Source organism: Nannobrachium achirus (assembly GCF_963921795.1).
Source record: "Nannobrachium achirus genome assembly, chromosome: 7".
Lineage (NCBI taxonomy): Eukaryota > Metazoa > Chordata > Actinopteri > Myctophiformes > Myctophidae > Nannobrachium > Nannobrachium achirus.
The window spans coordinates 45,310,406-45,327,116 of NC_137816.1; the positions used below are offsets into that span (position 1 = coordinate 45,310,406).

The following is a 16,711-nucleotide window of genomic DNA, read 5'->3' on the forward strand; positions in this document are numbered from 1 at the left end:
GAGAGGGACAGACAAAGAGGCGTTTGTGGACTATCGACATTTCTCACAGCATCTGGGAAGTACAGAGTAGCTGACTTGATCTTATTTATTTGACTGGCCTCATTTATGAGGCCAAAATAAAAGGTTGCATCATCACAGCATGATTCCCACCATGTTACATTAGCACACCATTGTCAGTGGGCCCATACGTACCTTCACAGATCAGCAGCTTGTCATTGTAGATGAAGCCTATTGGACACTCGCACCTGAAGCTGCCAATCATGTTGATGCACACTCCATTTTCACACACCCCGGGAATCTCCCTGCACTCGTCGATATCTAGCGCATGGTGAAGAGACAAGACACATGAGACAACTTCCCAGAAGATTGAACATGATCTTTTAAACACCTAAGCTCTATTTCAAAAATAGCTAAAACAGACAATCTATAAGCTCATGGATCTGCTATTTTCACTATTGTTTTTAATTAGGGAAAATCTTTCAAGTTTTGAACATTTTCACCTATAATGAAATGCCCAAGATTAAAGTAGTTAAATAAAATCTTACCGATGACCTGTCCTGTGTAGATGTCTATGGAAAAGCCAGGTGTCCCACTGCCACACAGCGCGGAAAACGCATCTGAGAGGAGACAACAAATTGATTTCATTTGTCAGAGTTACTTTACTTGAAGCAAAGAAGTCAGACGTAAAGGTAAGCAAGAATAGCTAGAATTATATACGTTTGCAGTTCAAGGGATAAAAGAGAATTATGGGAAAGAAAAAGAGCACAAAAGAGCCTGAAAATAGTAAATAAAATAATAATAAGTGTAAATAATGTACTATATAGACTGTAGGAGTGTAGGAGCAGCAGTGTACTGTATACGGTACATTACAGGTAAAGTAGGATAAACCAGTAACACTCCCTAATCGGGAGAGAAGCGACCGTAGGTCACTTATCTCCACAAATAGGGCAAAAATGTGTTTTGCCAAAATCTTCCTGATCCATGTTGATGACATGAGTGTAGACATACTGTGTAGTGATTTTCGTGATTTTAGGGCAAAATCTGTAGGAGCAGTGTCCAAAAATGTGTTTTTAAAAATCGGCCTGGAGGTGGCGCTATATGGGAGAGATTCATGTTGATGGGATGAGTGTAGACATACTGTGTACCGATTTGCGTGATTTTAGGGCCAAAATTGTAGGAGCAGTGTCCAAAAATGTGTTTTGCAAGAATCGGCCTCATGGTGGCGCTAGAAGAGGGCCATGTGAGAAATGAGGGGTGGGGTCTCCGCGCCGGCAAGGCGGACGAATAGGTACCGGCCCCGGCTGTCCCGGTCGCTCCTAGCCGGAGTTACGGCATTTTATGTGAGCTGCAGTGTAGGGGGTCCTCCACTGGGGGCATTGCACACATTGTTACAGGTGTACACAGAGGATAGTAGCAAGAGAGTGTGCGTGCGTGCGTGCGTGCGTGTGTGTGTGTGTGTGTGCGTGTGTGCGTGTGGCGTGTGCGTGAGCGTGTGCGTGTGCGCGTGTGTGTGAACTCACTGGTGCTAGGTACAGGACACTTTTCACAGGGTTTATTCCAGCCGCGGCCGATGTTGTACGCACAGCAGCACATCTTCTTGGTCATGTTGAACGTCAGCTCTCCGTCACACGTTCTGTTGTCCGAGTAGAAGTTCCTGTAACAGTGGCTCTTCCTCATGTCTGTGAACGTTTGTTTGTGTTGTATCGCAGAAACATAAGAGGAGAAAATCAGAGGAGCTTGTTGCGGAGCAGCGTCACTGTAACATGGTAGTGCCATTTGATGTCCTCCTTACTGTGTGGGTGTAGGGTGGAGACGTACCCATGCAGTTGTTTCCACCATTGACCTGCATGTAGTCCACAGGACAGATGCAGGTGTAGTTCCCTATGGTGTTGTAGCACTGGCCCGGACCACAGATCCCCAGCTGCTCGCACTCATTCACATCTGCAAACGAAGGGAGTGGGACACACACGCACACACGCACACGCACACGCACACGCACACGCGCACACACACACACACACACACACACACACACACACACACACACACACACACACACACACACACACACACCAATGATGAAATTCTTAAAGAGGTGCCATAGTTTTGTACCTGTTGTGTATGTGTCTATGGAGTTAACATTACTCTAATAGACCCCTGTGTGGTTATGGTATGCAAATATATCATCCCTGTGTATTTTTGTTTTTTTCCTGAAAGCTGAAAGCCTCGGAGTCACTGTGGGTGTGGCTAACTTCAGCTGGGTCACCACCCACCAGACAACCAGGTTTACTTAATGAACAGGTGGGTGTGGCCACATAAAAACATAGTTTTAACACTTTCTGTACACTTTTTGGAAAAACATCTCCACACAAGTATAGGCTAATCATAATATCATAACTAGAACTGCACTCTGTCGAGGAGCCAACTTGCGTCGTGTGCACAAGACGTCTTGTGCACCAGCAGAGCGTGCCAGGTGTGCTCACCACTGGCATCACCAGGAATACTGGTCCCTCATTGGCTGTTAGTTAATGATGATGTTGCCAGAAATGCTGGTCCCTGATTGGGCTTAAACACACGGCTACCTACCTACATACGCAGCCGAACGCAGTACTTGCTCGCTCTGCTGGCAAGTAATAATCATAATATCTGATCTCTCTCTCTCTCTCTCTGATGTTGTAGGGGGGAGAAATCACGGCACCCTGTCTTTAAACCTAATTTATTGCCAAACTTGGGAGTGAGGCACGTCAGAGATACGTAGGGGTGTAACGATATACTGTAGTAACTGAATTGAAAAATTGATTTTAATTTGCAATGATCTACTATATCGATATGCAAAAGCATATATCGTACCGTTTTGGCTTTGTATCGTATCGGTATCATTTTATGATTCAATGATTTTAAATCATTGAATCGAATCGTATCGTATCACCATGAATGAACCAATATCGTCCATGTATCGTATTGTCAACCATGCGTATCGTATTGTTGTTAAAATGTATTGTTACACCCCTAGAGATACGTCATCTCATGTACAGGTTACTGATGTCACAGACTGGCCACGTAAAAAGACCGGGATCCACGAAGGCACGCCGTTATTAGATCCTGTCTTTCATTATTTCTGTCCAAAGTGGGTATTTATTTTAATGGCAGAGAGCCTGGTGAGCTGAGAGGAGAGAGAAAAGGGGAATGCAGAGCCTCCGGTGAGCCTGGCAGCGCAGGAGAACAGAGAGCCGCTCACTGTGTACACGGCCACGGAACTTCCAGCGCAGACACCAGCTTTTGTTCCCCGGCCAACAAACAAACCCCTCCAATCAAAATGTCATTGTTCAATGACACACACTCTCTCTCATCATCCTCCCTAAGCAGTAAACGTTCCTTTCTCCCTTGTCCCTCTCTTCATTTCTTCCTCATTTATCTCGCCCTAATTCTCTCTCCTGTCACTCCCCCTCCACCCCCCTGTCTCCCTTCCTCTCTCTCTCATTCTCTCATTCTCTCCTGGCCTGTCTTCAGGGGACTCAGTGTTCTTCCCCCCGAGGAGAGGCCTGACCACATCAGAGCGAGCGCATCTCTGGACACAGTTAGGAGCTCAGCTGTCTCATTGTCCCCACTGAGCTGTGTTGGGTTAGCAAACAGACGGGGAACCGGAGAAGAGATATATACTGAGCTACAATGAGCCGCAGCAGGGTCTACGGGACAACAGAGCCCAATATATTTCTCTTTCTCCCTCTCTCTCTCTGTCTGTCTGTCTGTCTGTCTGTCTGTCTGTCTGTCTGTCTGTCTGTCTGTCTGTCTGTCTGTCTGTCTGTCTGTCTGTCTGTCTGTCTGTCTGTCTGTCTGTCTGTCTGTCTGTCTGTCTGTCTGTCTGTCTGTCTGTCTGTCTGTCTCTCTCTCTCTCTCTCTCTCTCTCTCTCTCTCTCTCTCTCTCTCTCGCTCCCCTCTCATTGCGTTTTCCTCATTCTCCATCTGTACTAAACTGAACACAGGCCTTGACGGCTGGACTCAATTTCCTCTCCTAAATGACCCGAGGCAAGAGCTAGTGAGGAAGAAGGCACCTGTGTGTTTGTGTGGTAGCGTGTGTATACAGTACAGTGTCTGAGTGTGTGTGTGTATGTAGGTCGTATACCTTCACACACTCTGGTCTCGCCGTTGAGAGCGTAGCCCTTTGGACATTCACACTGGAAGCTGCCAAAGGTGTTGATGCAATGTCCTCCCTGACACAAACCTGGCAGCTCCTGGCACTCGTTGATGTCTGCGTTGGACGGGGGGAAAGGAACACTTAATAGTGTGTGTGTGTGTGTGTGTGTGTGTGTGTGTGTGTGTGTGTGTGTGTGTGTGTGTGTGTGTGTGTGTGTGTGTGTGTGTGTGTGTGTGTGTGTGTGTGTGTGCGCGTGCACGCGTGCGTGCGTGTGTGTATGTGAGTGGGGTGATGATATGCCACAGAATAAACATCCTAGCGGGGGTTGTCGTCGCTGTAACCCAAACACACACACACACACACACACACACACACACACACACACACACACACACACACACACACACACACACACACACACACACACAGAGCGGCGTCATGGGGAGTGTGGTCTGACCTTCCAGGATGACAGTGATGGGGTTAGGTCTGAAGCCCTCTCCTCCGGGACACAGAGTCCTGTACTCGGCTGGAAGAGGAAACAGGAACAGAGCACATCTTCACATGAGAGCACATCCACTGTGAGGAGCAGCATGCTAACTCCCTCCATGCACCGCGAAGGGACTGCTGTACAGCTCTGATATGCAATCATGAACATCGTTGTGGTAACTAAGTATTTTACTTAATTATTTACTTAAGTACTGTACTAAAGTACCATATTTTTAGGTACTATTACTTTATTTGAGTATTTCCAATTTGATGTACTTTTACTTCCACTCCACTACATCTCGCTCCCTACGCCACTGGTTAAGACCTTTCATTGGTTCAAATGTCATAATACCCACAGAACACTTTCAGTTGATTTTGAATCTAAAAAATAACTAGAAACAGTCACAACGTTGCAAGCTTGTACAGTAGATCGGTAATCTTTTGCAATTTATGTGCGACGTTGTTGTATGACAAATTAATTTACTAGAAAAACATAAAATACGGAGACACAAGGTTTCTGCCCAACTGTGACAATTAGGGATGTCCGATATTGACTTTTTTACAGCTAACAATAACCGATATTGTTTAAAATAAATTAAATTAGATTTATTATACATTTATGTATAATAAATGTATATTGTATGTAAATTATTGTATGTATTATAATATAATATTATATGAATATACAATAAATTAATACATTTAAATATATTAGAACTCTTTAGAGAAATTACCATTTGAATGTCACAAATTCAGAGATACTAATTATTCTGTTCTCCTGCAAAGCCATCTATCCCCCGATACCTATATTTTCTGATAATAATTTTTATGCTAATATCGGCCGATAATATCGGCCCGCGGATAATATCGGACATCCCAAGCGACAATATGCACATTATGTGACGCTAAATTCATTATTAATTGGATTAGGCCTATATGTTTGTCGTGCCTGTGTGTGTGGTGTGTGCGTGCGTGTGTGCATGCGTGCGTATGTGTGTTTGTGCATGCGTGCGTGCATGTGCGTGAGCCCGACTCACTGGAATTGACGTAAGGACAGGATTCACAGGGCGTTCCCCAGCCCAGGCCCAGAGAGCAGCAGCACGACGCCTTGGCCACCCCTACGCCGATCTCATTGGAACAGTCCAAGCTCTCTGACGCGTCTCCACGGGAACGCACGTCCAGGTAGCAGCTTCCAGAGCGAGTGTCTGTACACACACACACACACACACACACACACACACACACACACACACACACACACACACACACACACACACACACACACACACACACACACACACACACACATACTCTTAATAACATGGACTGCCAAGAAGTTTTTTTTCTTCATCTTGAGTAACTTGTTCATGTCCATGCTCTACCACAGTGGTTCTCCCAGGGGGGGTCCCCAAATTATTTTGGGGGGTCCCCAGATAATTAACTTAATATGCAACATTGTTTTCTCTCTCAACAGTAAACAAACCAACATAAAGTTTAAGTGTAGAGACTATCTGCACATTTGAAAAGTGACAATTTAAGGACGTTTTAATACCTCTAAAATGACAAATTAAACATTGGCCAAACTGTCGCGTTGCGAGGCGTTGTGAGCATGTAGATCTGCTATTTTCACAATACAACCATGTTATACAAAATGTAATGCCTCAACTCTTAGTGCTCGTCAGGGTGGGGGGTCCCCAGTTAAAATATGATTATTTTGGGGGTCGCGGCCTGAAAAGGTTGAGAACCACTGCTCTACCAAAAGTATAGAATTATTGCTGTGTCTCACCCACACAGCCGACGCGGGTGGGGTTGAGTTCAAAGTCTGGTGGGCAGTTACAGTCGTAGCTACCGGGGAGGTTGACACACACTCCGTTGATACAGATTGTGGGATCGTGACACTCATTTACATCTAGGAGAGAAAGAAAACCCAGGTTATTATTGATGGCACGACCACAAAATATATGAGTGTAATACATTTTATTACAGCTACTGTAAATGAGCAATTTACATCAGGGGTCCTCGCCTTGGTCAAAATTACATTTTTGCCACAGACATACCAAATGGGTGGACTCTAATATGCAGAAACACAGCCCTGTATGACCAGAACAGAACTGTAACTCTGAGAGTGTACAAATGGAACCAAATGGACCCGTAAGGGGCTCCTTGCAAATAAAACATTTGAGAAGCACTAGTCTATTAGTGTCGGACAAAAGACCTGGAGACTTAATTAGTAATTATTAATTAAGTAATATTGTCTTATGATCAAAATAAGCACATTATAATGGTGTGTAAAAACAAAATATAGTATTTGCCACAGACAAGGACAAACAAGTCTTGCCACAGAAACTAAAAAATATTGATGGGGGAGGGGGGGGGGGGGGGCGTTCTACATTCCGACATTGACGTCTTATTGTTGGAGTGGCAACACTTCCATAGAGGTTAGGTTTAGGGTTAGTGTCGGAATGGAGACATGTCGGAATGGAGACATGCAATCATATTGATGACCCCTGATTTGCACTGACTGCTATTTCATCACATTTCATTTGCACTTATTTGCCACATCAGCAAAGCAAACGAGTGCGAGAAGGAGTGACTATCTCCTCTCCTTTGGATCAGTGAATATGAGTAGAATATTAAATACTGTTCCATTCTTTAAACTATTCTTTGATTTTAGTTTTTTAATTATACATTTATTTTGGGGGGAAATGTTGTTGAAGACAACAAAAATAGAGTCACTGCAGCAACAGGCTGGTTCACTGGTTGTTACCTGTGCAGTTGCCTCCACTCCTGTCCAGCTCGTAGCCACTGTTGCATTCACACCTGAACAGCCCTGGAATGTTCTGGCACCGTCCGTTGACACAGATATCAGAAAACGTACACTCATCTATGTCTGTGAGAGAGAAACGAGACAGGGAGAGAGTGAGAGTGAGAGGGAGAGTGAGAGGGGAAGAGAGAGAGAGAGAGAGAGAGAGAGAGGGAGGGAGAGAGAGAGAGAGAGAGAGAGAATCCCAGCTGTGAAGGATTAATGGATCATGAGACAGGGGTGGAAAGTTGGCAGGGACCAATAGGAAGTGAAGGCTGCTCACCTCTGCTAAGGACTGACAGTTCTGGGGCAAAAAGAATGCCCAGACACAGACCCAGACACACGCACGCCACATACACACTCACTGGACGGAGCAGCCAAGGTTATGAAATGGTGCTCTTCCACATCTTAAGACTCTGCACAAGTCATTACTCTCCCGGCTCAGTTTAAGGCGGGCGGCCGGGCACACGGAGCAGAGCAGGTTATTTCAGGATGTCTCAGACATCAGTCGTGCTGATTGGTCGGATTCCAGTCAGTGTTATGACTGGCAAGAGTGTGTGGCGTTGATCTGTGACCAATCAGGGGAGTAACACACACTCCTCATCGTCAGTGGAACAGCATTACGACCGGTCTCATATGAAAAACGTATTTCCCGTTTTTAAAATATATATTTTAAGAAATATTGTTGGACTCTGCCCAGGCATTGAGCACTCCTCTAAGGGGAGAAGAGTATGCTGGTTTGCCGTTTCGGACTCCCAGGTGCTATTATATTGACATTAGCCAAATATTTGTGTATATATGTTCCTTTGTCTGTCTGAAAAACATTAGTCAGATGAAGACCTACAGTATAAGGTCAAAGGTGAAGGTTGTTGCAACATTAATACGACTGTTTGATAGCTTTAAACCAGTGTGAGGATGTTTTAACCTTCCATTTGACGGTTGTTGGAATCTCCCATATGGGAGTGTGTCAAAATATATAATATCTTGTAATATCACATATTATAATAAATAATATGTGTACTGTACATGATTGTACAGTACACAATACAATACTGTGTTAATTTACCAATTTGTAATTCCAAAGGAAGTTTGTAGGGTCCAAAAGTAACCAAATTGGCCCTTATATGAAAGGTCTGTATATGTATATGAAAGGCCTCTGTATGACCTCAATTAATACAAAGTATTTTAAATTAAAAATAACCACTTGAACCCCAGCGTCCATATTGTGGGGGGAACATTAGCCAAAAATAGGTTGACTATTTAATGTTTGGCGAAGAGATTTGGGGTAGATGGAAAATTGTGGTCTGAGTATACTTCTATATACTGTAGGCACTGGATCCTTGGCTTGGGTCCAAAGTCAAGCCGATGGCGGAGTCAGGATTAACTCACTCACTACCATTGACGAGATAAGACAGATTTATTTTTTATTTATTTTAATCCAACATCACGCTGGTGTTTATCTGCTCAAAAAGTAGCGCATCTTGTTTTGACGAGGAAACTGTTCAAACCGGATATGAAAAAACAGATCTGCATTGCCTCCCATATTTATATTTTGCAGGAAAACGCCCATTTCTGATCCTGCCTAGCGACCACAGTATAAATGGTAAATGGTGCATTTATATAGCGCTTTTATCCAAGGCGCTTTACATAGATTGTGCATTACATTCACCCATTCATGCACACATTCATACACCGGTGGCGGAGGAAACCATGCAAGGCACCAACCTACTCACCGGGAGCAATTAGGGGTTCAGAGTCATGCTCAAGGACTCTTCGACGTTAACTCAGGGGGAGCCCAGATTCGAACTGGGAACCCTTCGTGCTCTAATAACGGTTTCTCTACCCCTGAGCTATGCCGCCCCAGCTATGCCGCCAGCAGTATAAACTAGTGTATCTCTGGAAAGGTTTGATGGATTCACGTGCGATCTTTTGTCATCTGCGCCGTGGCGTGGCGTGCATGTGGATCGTGCACGATCTACTGGGTCTTACTTGAGATGATGCTGTGACTACCTTTAACAGGCAAGAAAAACTAAGAAGCGTGGTAAACATTCTTGGTAGTAAATGAGTTAGGGTGCGTTGAATTTGTCTTACCCTCGCAGGCCTTGCCATCGAGGTTGGGGATGAATCCCATGTCGCACTCGCAGCGGTAGCCCCCGGGCATGTTCAGGCAGTGCCCGCTCTCACACAGGTTGGTGTTGTCCGCACACTCATCGCTGTCTGTGGGGGAACATATACATGATGCACAACACACATACTGTATACCCCTGACTAGGGCTGTCACCATTATGACATTTTACACAGCAATTAATTGTCACTCAAATAATTAGCGATTAACGATTTAATCGTGTTTTTGTCGTTTATAATTACATTTCTGTTTGGTTTGTAGGCTTTGAAAGAAATGACTGACGTATACACATTTATACTTAAAGAAATGTAATACTTAAACTTAAAAAAGAACATTTATAGTGGAAATAGCCGATCAACAAGATCTACTATGAAAATATATGAACATTCTTCAACATGGAAACGATGACGATTATGAGAAAATAATTGCGATTATGTCAAATAATCTCGATTAGACGATTATGTAATAATTGTGACAGGCCTACCCCTGACTGTGTATATGTTTTTTGTTTGCGGTGCCTGTGTGTGTGTGTGTGTGTGTGTGTGTGTGTGTGTGTGTGTGTGTGTGTGTGTGTGTGTGTGTGTGTGTGTGTGTGCGTGCGTGTGTGAGCGAGACCTGAGCAGTAAAATCCATCTCCAGAGAATCCATCCTTGCAGACACAGCGGTAGGAACCCATGGTGTTCATGCAGTTGGCGTTGTTGCTGCACATGTGGGTGCCATTGGAACACTCATCCAGGTCTGAAAACCCACATAAAATGATCAGAGATTATAGAATGACCAGCTGCTACTAGGAATAAAGTCTTCCAAATCTCTTCAAATTTAAAGAGGTGGTGCCATGGTTTTGTACTTTTTCTGTTTCGTATGTGTCTATGGAGTTAACGTTACTCTAATAGACTAGAGGTGTGGTTATAATAATATGCAAATATGTCTTCCTTGTGTACTTATGGTTACTTCCTCAAAGCTGAAAGCCTTTGAGTCAAAAGGCCCAATAGAAATACGACGCTTTAATGCCCATCCCCTCCCCTTTTTACCACACAGCAACATTGTGGGTGTGGCTTCAGCTGGGTCGTCACCACCCACCTGACAACCAGGTATACTTAATGAACAGGTGGGTGTGGCCACATATAAACATAATTTTAACACTTTCTGTACACTTTTTTTTTCTCCAAGTATAATCATAACACCTGATGATCATGTTGTAGGGGGGATGGGAATAACAGCACCCTGTCAAGCAACACCGGTGTTCGACAACGTCAAATGAATAATAAAGTCAATACAATTGGCTAACTGTACATGATTCTTACAGTACTGTACATACGTACCTGTGCATTTGAGACCGTCACCAATCCACCCCGGAGCACAGCTGCATTTGAAGCTGCCCGCCGTGTTGGTGCAGGTGGCCTGTCTGTCACAGTTGTGAGCTCCGATCTCACACTCATTGATATCTAGTGGAGAAGAAACAACAAACAACATCACCATGCTGATCGTCTGGTGATTTGGACGCACACGGTGCCTCTCTTGGCGTTGTGGAGTGAGAAGACAGGAGAAGACTGAGCTAATCTTTCTGGTAAGCTGTCACGGAACCGCAGGGAACATTAACATTTTAAATAGTCTTACTGTGGGGATTGAGATCGATGGCCCAGTTTTTTTTCTTGTGTAAGGGTGTCCAGAGATTTATCAAAGACAGAGCAGGATAGAAACATCCCACATTGCACATGCCTTGTTGTGACTGAACGACGACAAGGGGTTTTAAGCTTATTTGAGCCAAATCCTCTCTGTCAGGATGGGAAATCTTAATGTTTCCCCTAAGTATAATTTCTATAAAAGTATGTGGTTATGGCACAACGGAACCAACCCTGCAAATAAACAACCATCCTTTCATTACAAAGTCATTCTAAATTCTACTTTCACTCTTCTACGGGAAGGGACACTTATTAGATGCAATTACAAAAATACCTTTGCTGTATATGCACCAGCCCTTTGTGATATAGGTCTGGACATTATAAATTAGGACAATTAACGGGCTCCATTAAGTTGGCTTCCATTAAAATCTCCTCAAGCTTTCTTCAAAGCTAAGTGTTTACATCCTGCAGGGTGTAACCAATGAGCTCCCCTAACACGCAGTTAGCATGATATATATTTCTAGTACGTATGAGGCTGGCTCATGTTCCGCAGGCAGCTAATCTGATCATGGGTGATGACTTGCTTTGACGCGATCAAGGTCTGCGCCGCACAATAGAAAAACGCCCGTGTGAGCCTTGAACAATGACGCCTATTGATTTGCACAAAAACAAGCCTCTGGAAAACTTCTGACCAACACAATACCTGGCCCTGGGCCTGAGGACTGACTGATTCAATCCCGAAAGGGGCTTGCACAAATATGTGTGCGAGGAGCAGTGCGCGCGCGTGTACACGAGCACACGTCCAACAAAATCCATGTCATGAGCGGAATAGAGATGTCGGGTTTTATATCAGTCAATGAGACACATTCCTGCCTTTGTGTCTGTTTTTCACGAAGGTAGCAATTGGCGACACTTTCAATTAGAGATGAGCGCTTCTGGTTTTACAGTCCTTCTGAAGGAAAAGGGAACGGTATATTTACACCACATGTGATGGCGGGGGTTAATGTGAGGCCTGCAAACGCACGCATCTCTCCAATTACACACACAGAATTAAAGATAATTTCCACGAGCCTTTGATGCTAGGGAGCGCAGAGCAAACACACGCACGCACGCACACACACACACACACACACACACACACACACACACACACACACACACACATACACACACACACACACACACACACACACACACACACATGCGCGCTCATATGGATAGCGAGAGCTGTTGCATGTGAGGCATGTGTCAGGGCAACGCTCACAGCTGGTGTAGAGCAAACACACACACACGCAAACACACATGCGCAAACACACACACACACACGCACGCGAGCGCGCACATGCACAGAGCTCATCAAAGAAGAGGGTTGATTTAACCAGGCTAGTGTTTGACAGCTGAGGGACAAAGGAGGGCGTGGACGGATAGGGAAATGTTGCATAGATTGACTCTGCCTCTCATGACTGTTTATCTCGGTGCATGGACCGTCAACCGCTCCCTGAGCGTTGTTGTCCTGCCCGAACACAGCCCATGTGTCGGCCCTGACAGTCTGGTCTGCCTATAGTATGTGGAGAATCAGCTAAACGATCTATTCAGTGATAAACAGTTTAGCTGAAGACCATATAAGAGCCCTGAAAACCATTTTCTTGGCTTCGGTACGTCACTTAGCAAACACGCAATCTCCCAACCTCTGGCCTGATGTGCCGAGCGCCGGGTCTCCATGGGAGCTTACAGCTACAGAAAGGACACTCCCAGGGATTGTAAACCTCATGCTTCACCGATGCACGTACCCCCACCCTATTCTAACAATCCAACACACACACACGCACGCACTAACAAGGGCGTCACAAGGGGGGAACATACTAGGGCCCAAGGTGGAGGGGCCTTAATTATTTTATACTTTAGCTATTGGAAAATAGCAGATATACAAGCTCTCTGTGCCGCGCTGCGAGCTTGTATATGCTATTTTTGAAAAGTTGTGAAAATGTGTGAAAATCTTTGAATATATGTATTTTTTACTCACATTTTGCTTCTGGGGGGGTCCCTGAAACTAAATATTTTGAGATGGGGGGTCCGTAGCCAAATACATATAATTTTGGGGGTCCTTCACATGAAAAGGTTTGAGCACCACTGACATAGAAACATAGGTCTTTTGCACAAATGTTCACGATTTTTCAAAAACAGCAGATCTACAAGCTCGCAGCGTGGCACTCGGTGCCGCGCTGTGAGCTTGTATATCTGCTATTTTTCAATAGTTAAAGCACAAAATAAGGCAGTGAATCCTTGTACCCAGGGCCCAGAATTTGGTGCGACACCCCTGCACGCACGCACGCACACGCACGCATTAGAAAAGCAAACACTCACGGTCACATGTATGCACAATATTCACGCCCTGTCTTTAAGTGCTCAGCATTGGGGAATAAAAAAGAGAAATGATTCCCTGGGGAGCTTTGTCAACAGCTGGAGCAAATCTGGGCATGAGAGCATGAGAGCGCTCACACACCGTAACACGCACGCACCGTAACGCACACGCACACACAAGCACGCAAGCACGCATGCACACACTTCGCTATAGAAAGTCTTCATCTCAACAAGGCCCATTATCAGCCCGACCCCGACATACCACAAATCAATAACAGCTTATTAAGCATACATTTCCCATAGCATGTGGCTAAGGAATATTTGAGCGGAGAGCCCAGTTGGAAATAGTAGCAGGGTCTGTTCACTTGTACACACAGCTAAAGACGCCCTGTGTGCTGCTGCCCTGAACAGAATCGCAGACGTATTCCGCTCCCATTCCCGAGGTTGGAATTCCAAACCTGTGAATCAGAACAGGCTGCTCTGTGATTCCGGCCCTCTCCAAACAATGAAAAAATACAATATTAACATCTGCATGGTATTAGAATGGGAATAGGTGTGTGCGTGTGTGTGTGTGTGTATGTGTGTGTGTGTGTGTGTGTGTGTGTGTGTGTGTGTGTGTGTGTGTGTGTGTGTGTGTGTGTGTGCACATATATGGGTGCGTGGCTGCGTGCTGAGGGACACTTAAGGGGGCTGAATCACACTTAAGACAGATGTGTTTGTTTGTGACTTAGGGAAAACATGGTGCTGCTGCCGACAGCAGGGCTGAGTCATGGAGACCATTGTGCTGGAGGAGCCTGGAGTGTTAGCAAACGCCAGATATGGATCAGCAGCCAAATGCTCCACCAGCCTCCTCGGTCAACCCCCCGCCCCCCCCACCTTCCCCCGGCCCTCACCTTGTAAAAGCCTTCTTATAAATCATCAGACTGGAGGCGGCGCGAGAAAGAGACGGGGTAGCGGGGTCCAACTTAGTCAAGGACTACCGGACATTGTATTTATTTATGTGTTCTGGAGCCGTTACAGGTGGTTACGTACTCGCCGCCGGTGCTCTTCCAAAAACCATCACGTAATGTTTAAACCGGGCCCTTAATGAAAGGACAGCGCCACGTAGCAAACAAAGGTGTAATCTGAAGCGCGCATCTGACAGGAGGCGGTGAGCTCACTGCATGCTGCCGATGCGCACTTAAGTGTGTGTGTGTGTGTGTGTGTGTGTGTGTGTGTGTGTGTGTGTGTGTGTGTGTGTGTGAGTGTGTGATACGTCCAGACGGGAGCACCCGGTGCGTAACTTTAGAGCAGCTTCTTGCTGACCAAACAGGGTTCAGTCAGTCCTCACCAACCCTCCCTGTCCTCCCTGAAGCACCTCTGCAGCAGCAGGCCTCTCCTGACTCACCAACCTCTCACTCTCACTCTCACTCTCACTCCCCCGGCCACAGCTATTTTTGTGTGTACGTGTACAGTATGCAGTGTTGGGTATCGTTACTTTTTAAAGTAAACTCATTAAGTTACAGCGTTTAAAAAAGTAATCTGCTACGTTGAGGCGTTACCTTCTGAGAAAAGCAACTCGTTAGTTTGCTTTTCCGTTACCGACAATTAAAACTCAATTGTGAGGAAGTTTGGTAAACATAAAATCCAGAGTGCAGCCTACAGCCGCAGTGTTGAGGAGCTGTGCTGGGATTCCCCATGGCTAATTATAGGGGTGTAACGATACATTTAATAACGATACAATACGTATCACGACACATGGTTGACGATACGATACATGGACGATATTGGTTCATTCATGGCGATATGATACAATTCGATTCAATGATTTAAAATTGATATAGTAACTATTTAGCAAATAAATTAAATCTGTGAGAAACGTGTCAATATGTGTGTGTGTGTGTGTGTGTGTGTGTGTGTGTGTGTGTGTGTGTGTGTGTGTGTGTGTGTGTGTGTGTTTGTGTGTGTGTGTGTGTGTGTGTATGTGTGTGTGTGTGTGTGTGTGTGTGTGTGTGTGTGTGTGTGTGTGTGTGTGTGTGTGTGTTTTAAGAGAAAAATCTATTATTATGGATATAAATAAGTAAACACTGTGATTCTCTAGCAAATATACGGACATTATGTTTCAACACATATGGACAAACCTGCACCTTGACATAGAATAGAGATACACACATTTATCGATAGACTACTGTATATGGAATGGAAAAGTAATTAGACCCCTCTTTTTAATTCTAATTAGGGTGAACTACTCCTTTAAATGTAATGAGATTATTATTTGGAAAAGGCAACTATAACGAAACTACTAAATTGCCAATTTAACTCGTTACCCCCAACACTGCATGTATGACTGTACATATCCGACTTCTTTTAGCAAGACACGGTGGGTGTGTGTGTGTGTGTGTGTGTGCGTGCGTGCGTGCGTGTGTGTGTGTGTGTGTGTGTGTGTGTGCGTGCGTGCGTGTGTGTGCGTGCGTGCGTGTGTGTAACCTCACCTGTGCAGCCGGTGGTTCCCTTGCGTACTGAGTATCCCAGGTCACAGTGGCAGATGAAGGAGCCCCTGGTGTTTTCACAGTTTCCACTGAGGCAGATGTTGGGGTTCAACTCGCACTCGTCCACATCTACGCAGCAAGGAACGAGAGAAGGAGAAAGGCAGAAAGAGAGGAAAATATGTTGTATGTACAGGTATGCACAGTATGTTCATGAGATTAAAACAAAACCTAAAAAAGGAAAGAATTAAGCAATGTTAAAGCAAAGCTGATAAACTGAGTTTTGCGAGACCAATTCTGTCAAACATATGATGATTTAAAAAGCAAGCTTTCGTGTACATCACGAAAAAAAAGGAACAAGATAATACAAATCTGAAAATCGCATGGCTTCCTGTGAAGCCTAAAGTTGTGTTTACTCTGACCAAATAAGGAAACGTGTGCAGCAATACACTGTGTGTGTGTGTGTGTGTGTGTGTGTGTGTGTGTGTGTGTGTGTGTGTGTGTGTGTGTGTGTGTGTGTATGTGTGTGTGTGTGTGTGTGTGTGTGTGTGCGTGTGTGTGTGTGTGTGTGTGTGTGTGTGTGTGTGTGTGTGTGTGTGTGTGTGTGTGTGTGTGTGTGTGTGTGTGTGTGTTTCTCATTTCCTTCAGTGGAACCGGAATGTTCTTAAATGTCACGCATTTCTTCCTGCACAGACCACCGTCACTTTCAATCAA

General features: G+C 44.9%; 1 protein-coding gene across 1 annotated transcript in view; it reads right to left on the reverse strand.

Annotated features, from left to right (window-relative positions):
* The window catches only part of fbn1 (fibrillin 1), a 125,768-nt gene that overhangs the window by 34,500 nt on the left and 74,557 nt on the right, over nucleotides 1–16,711 (reverse strand). Inside the window, exons 32-44 of the mRNA XM_080730725.1 lie at nucleotides 16,004–16,129; nucleotides 10,872–10,994; nucleotides 10,165–10,287; nucleotides 9,516–9,641; nucleotides 7,389–7,511; nucleotides 6,408–6,530; nucleotides 5,659–5,826; nucleotides 4,593–4,661; nucleotides 4,124–4,249; nucleotides 1,819–1,941; nucleotides 1,521–1,679; nucleotides 546–617; nucleotides 193–318 (exon numbers count right to left, since the gene is read on the reverse strand). Of these exons, the coding sequence (XP_080586851.1) occupies nucleotides 193–318; nucleotides 546–617; nucleotides 1,521–1,679; nucleotides 1,819–1,941; nucleotides 4,124–4,249; nucleotides 4,593–4,661; nucleotides 5,659–5,826; nucleotides 6,408–6,530; nucleotides 7,389–7,511; nucleotides 9,516–9,641; nucleotides 10,165–10,287; nucleotides 10,872–10,994; nucleotides 16,004–16,129 (1,587 nt within the window). The remainder of the gene's footprint in view (nucleotides 1–192; nucleotides 319–545; nucleotides 618–1,520; nucleotides 1,680–1,818; nucleotides 1,942–4,123; nucleotides 4,250–4,592; nucleotides 4,662–5,658; nucleotides 5,827–6,407; nucleotides 6,531–7,388; nucleotides 7,512–9,515; nucleotides 9,642–10,164; nucleotides 10,288–10,871; nucleotides 10,995–16,003; nucleotides 16,130–16,711) is intronic.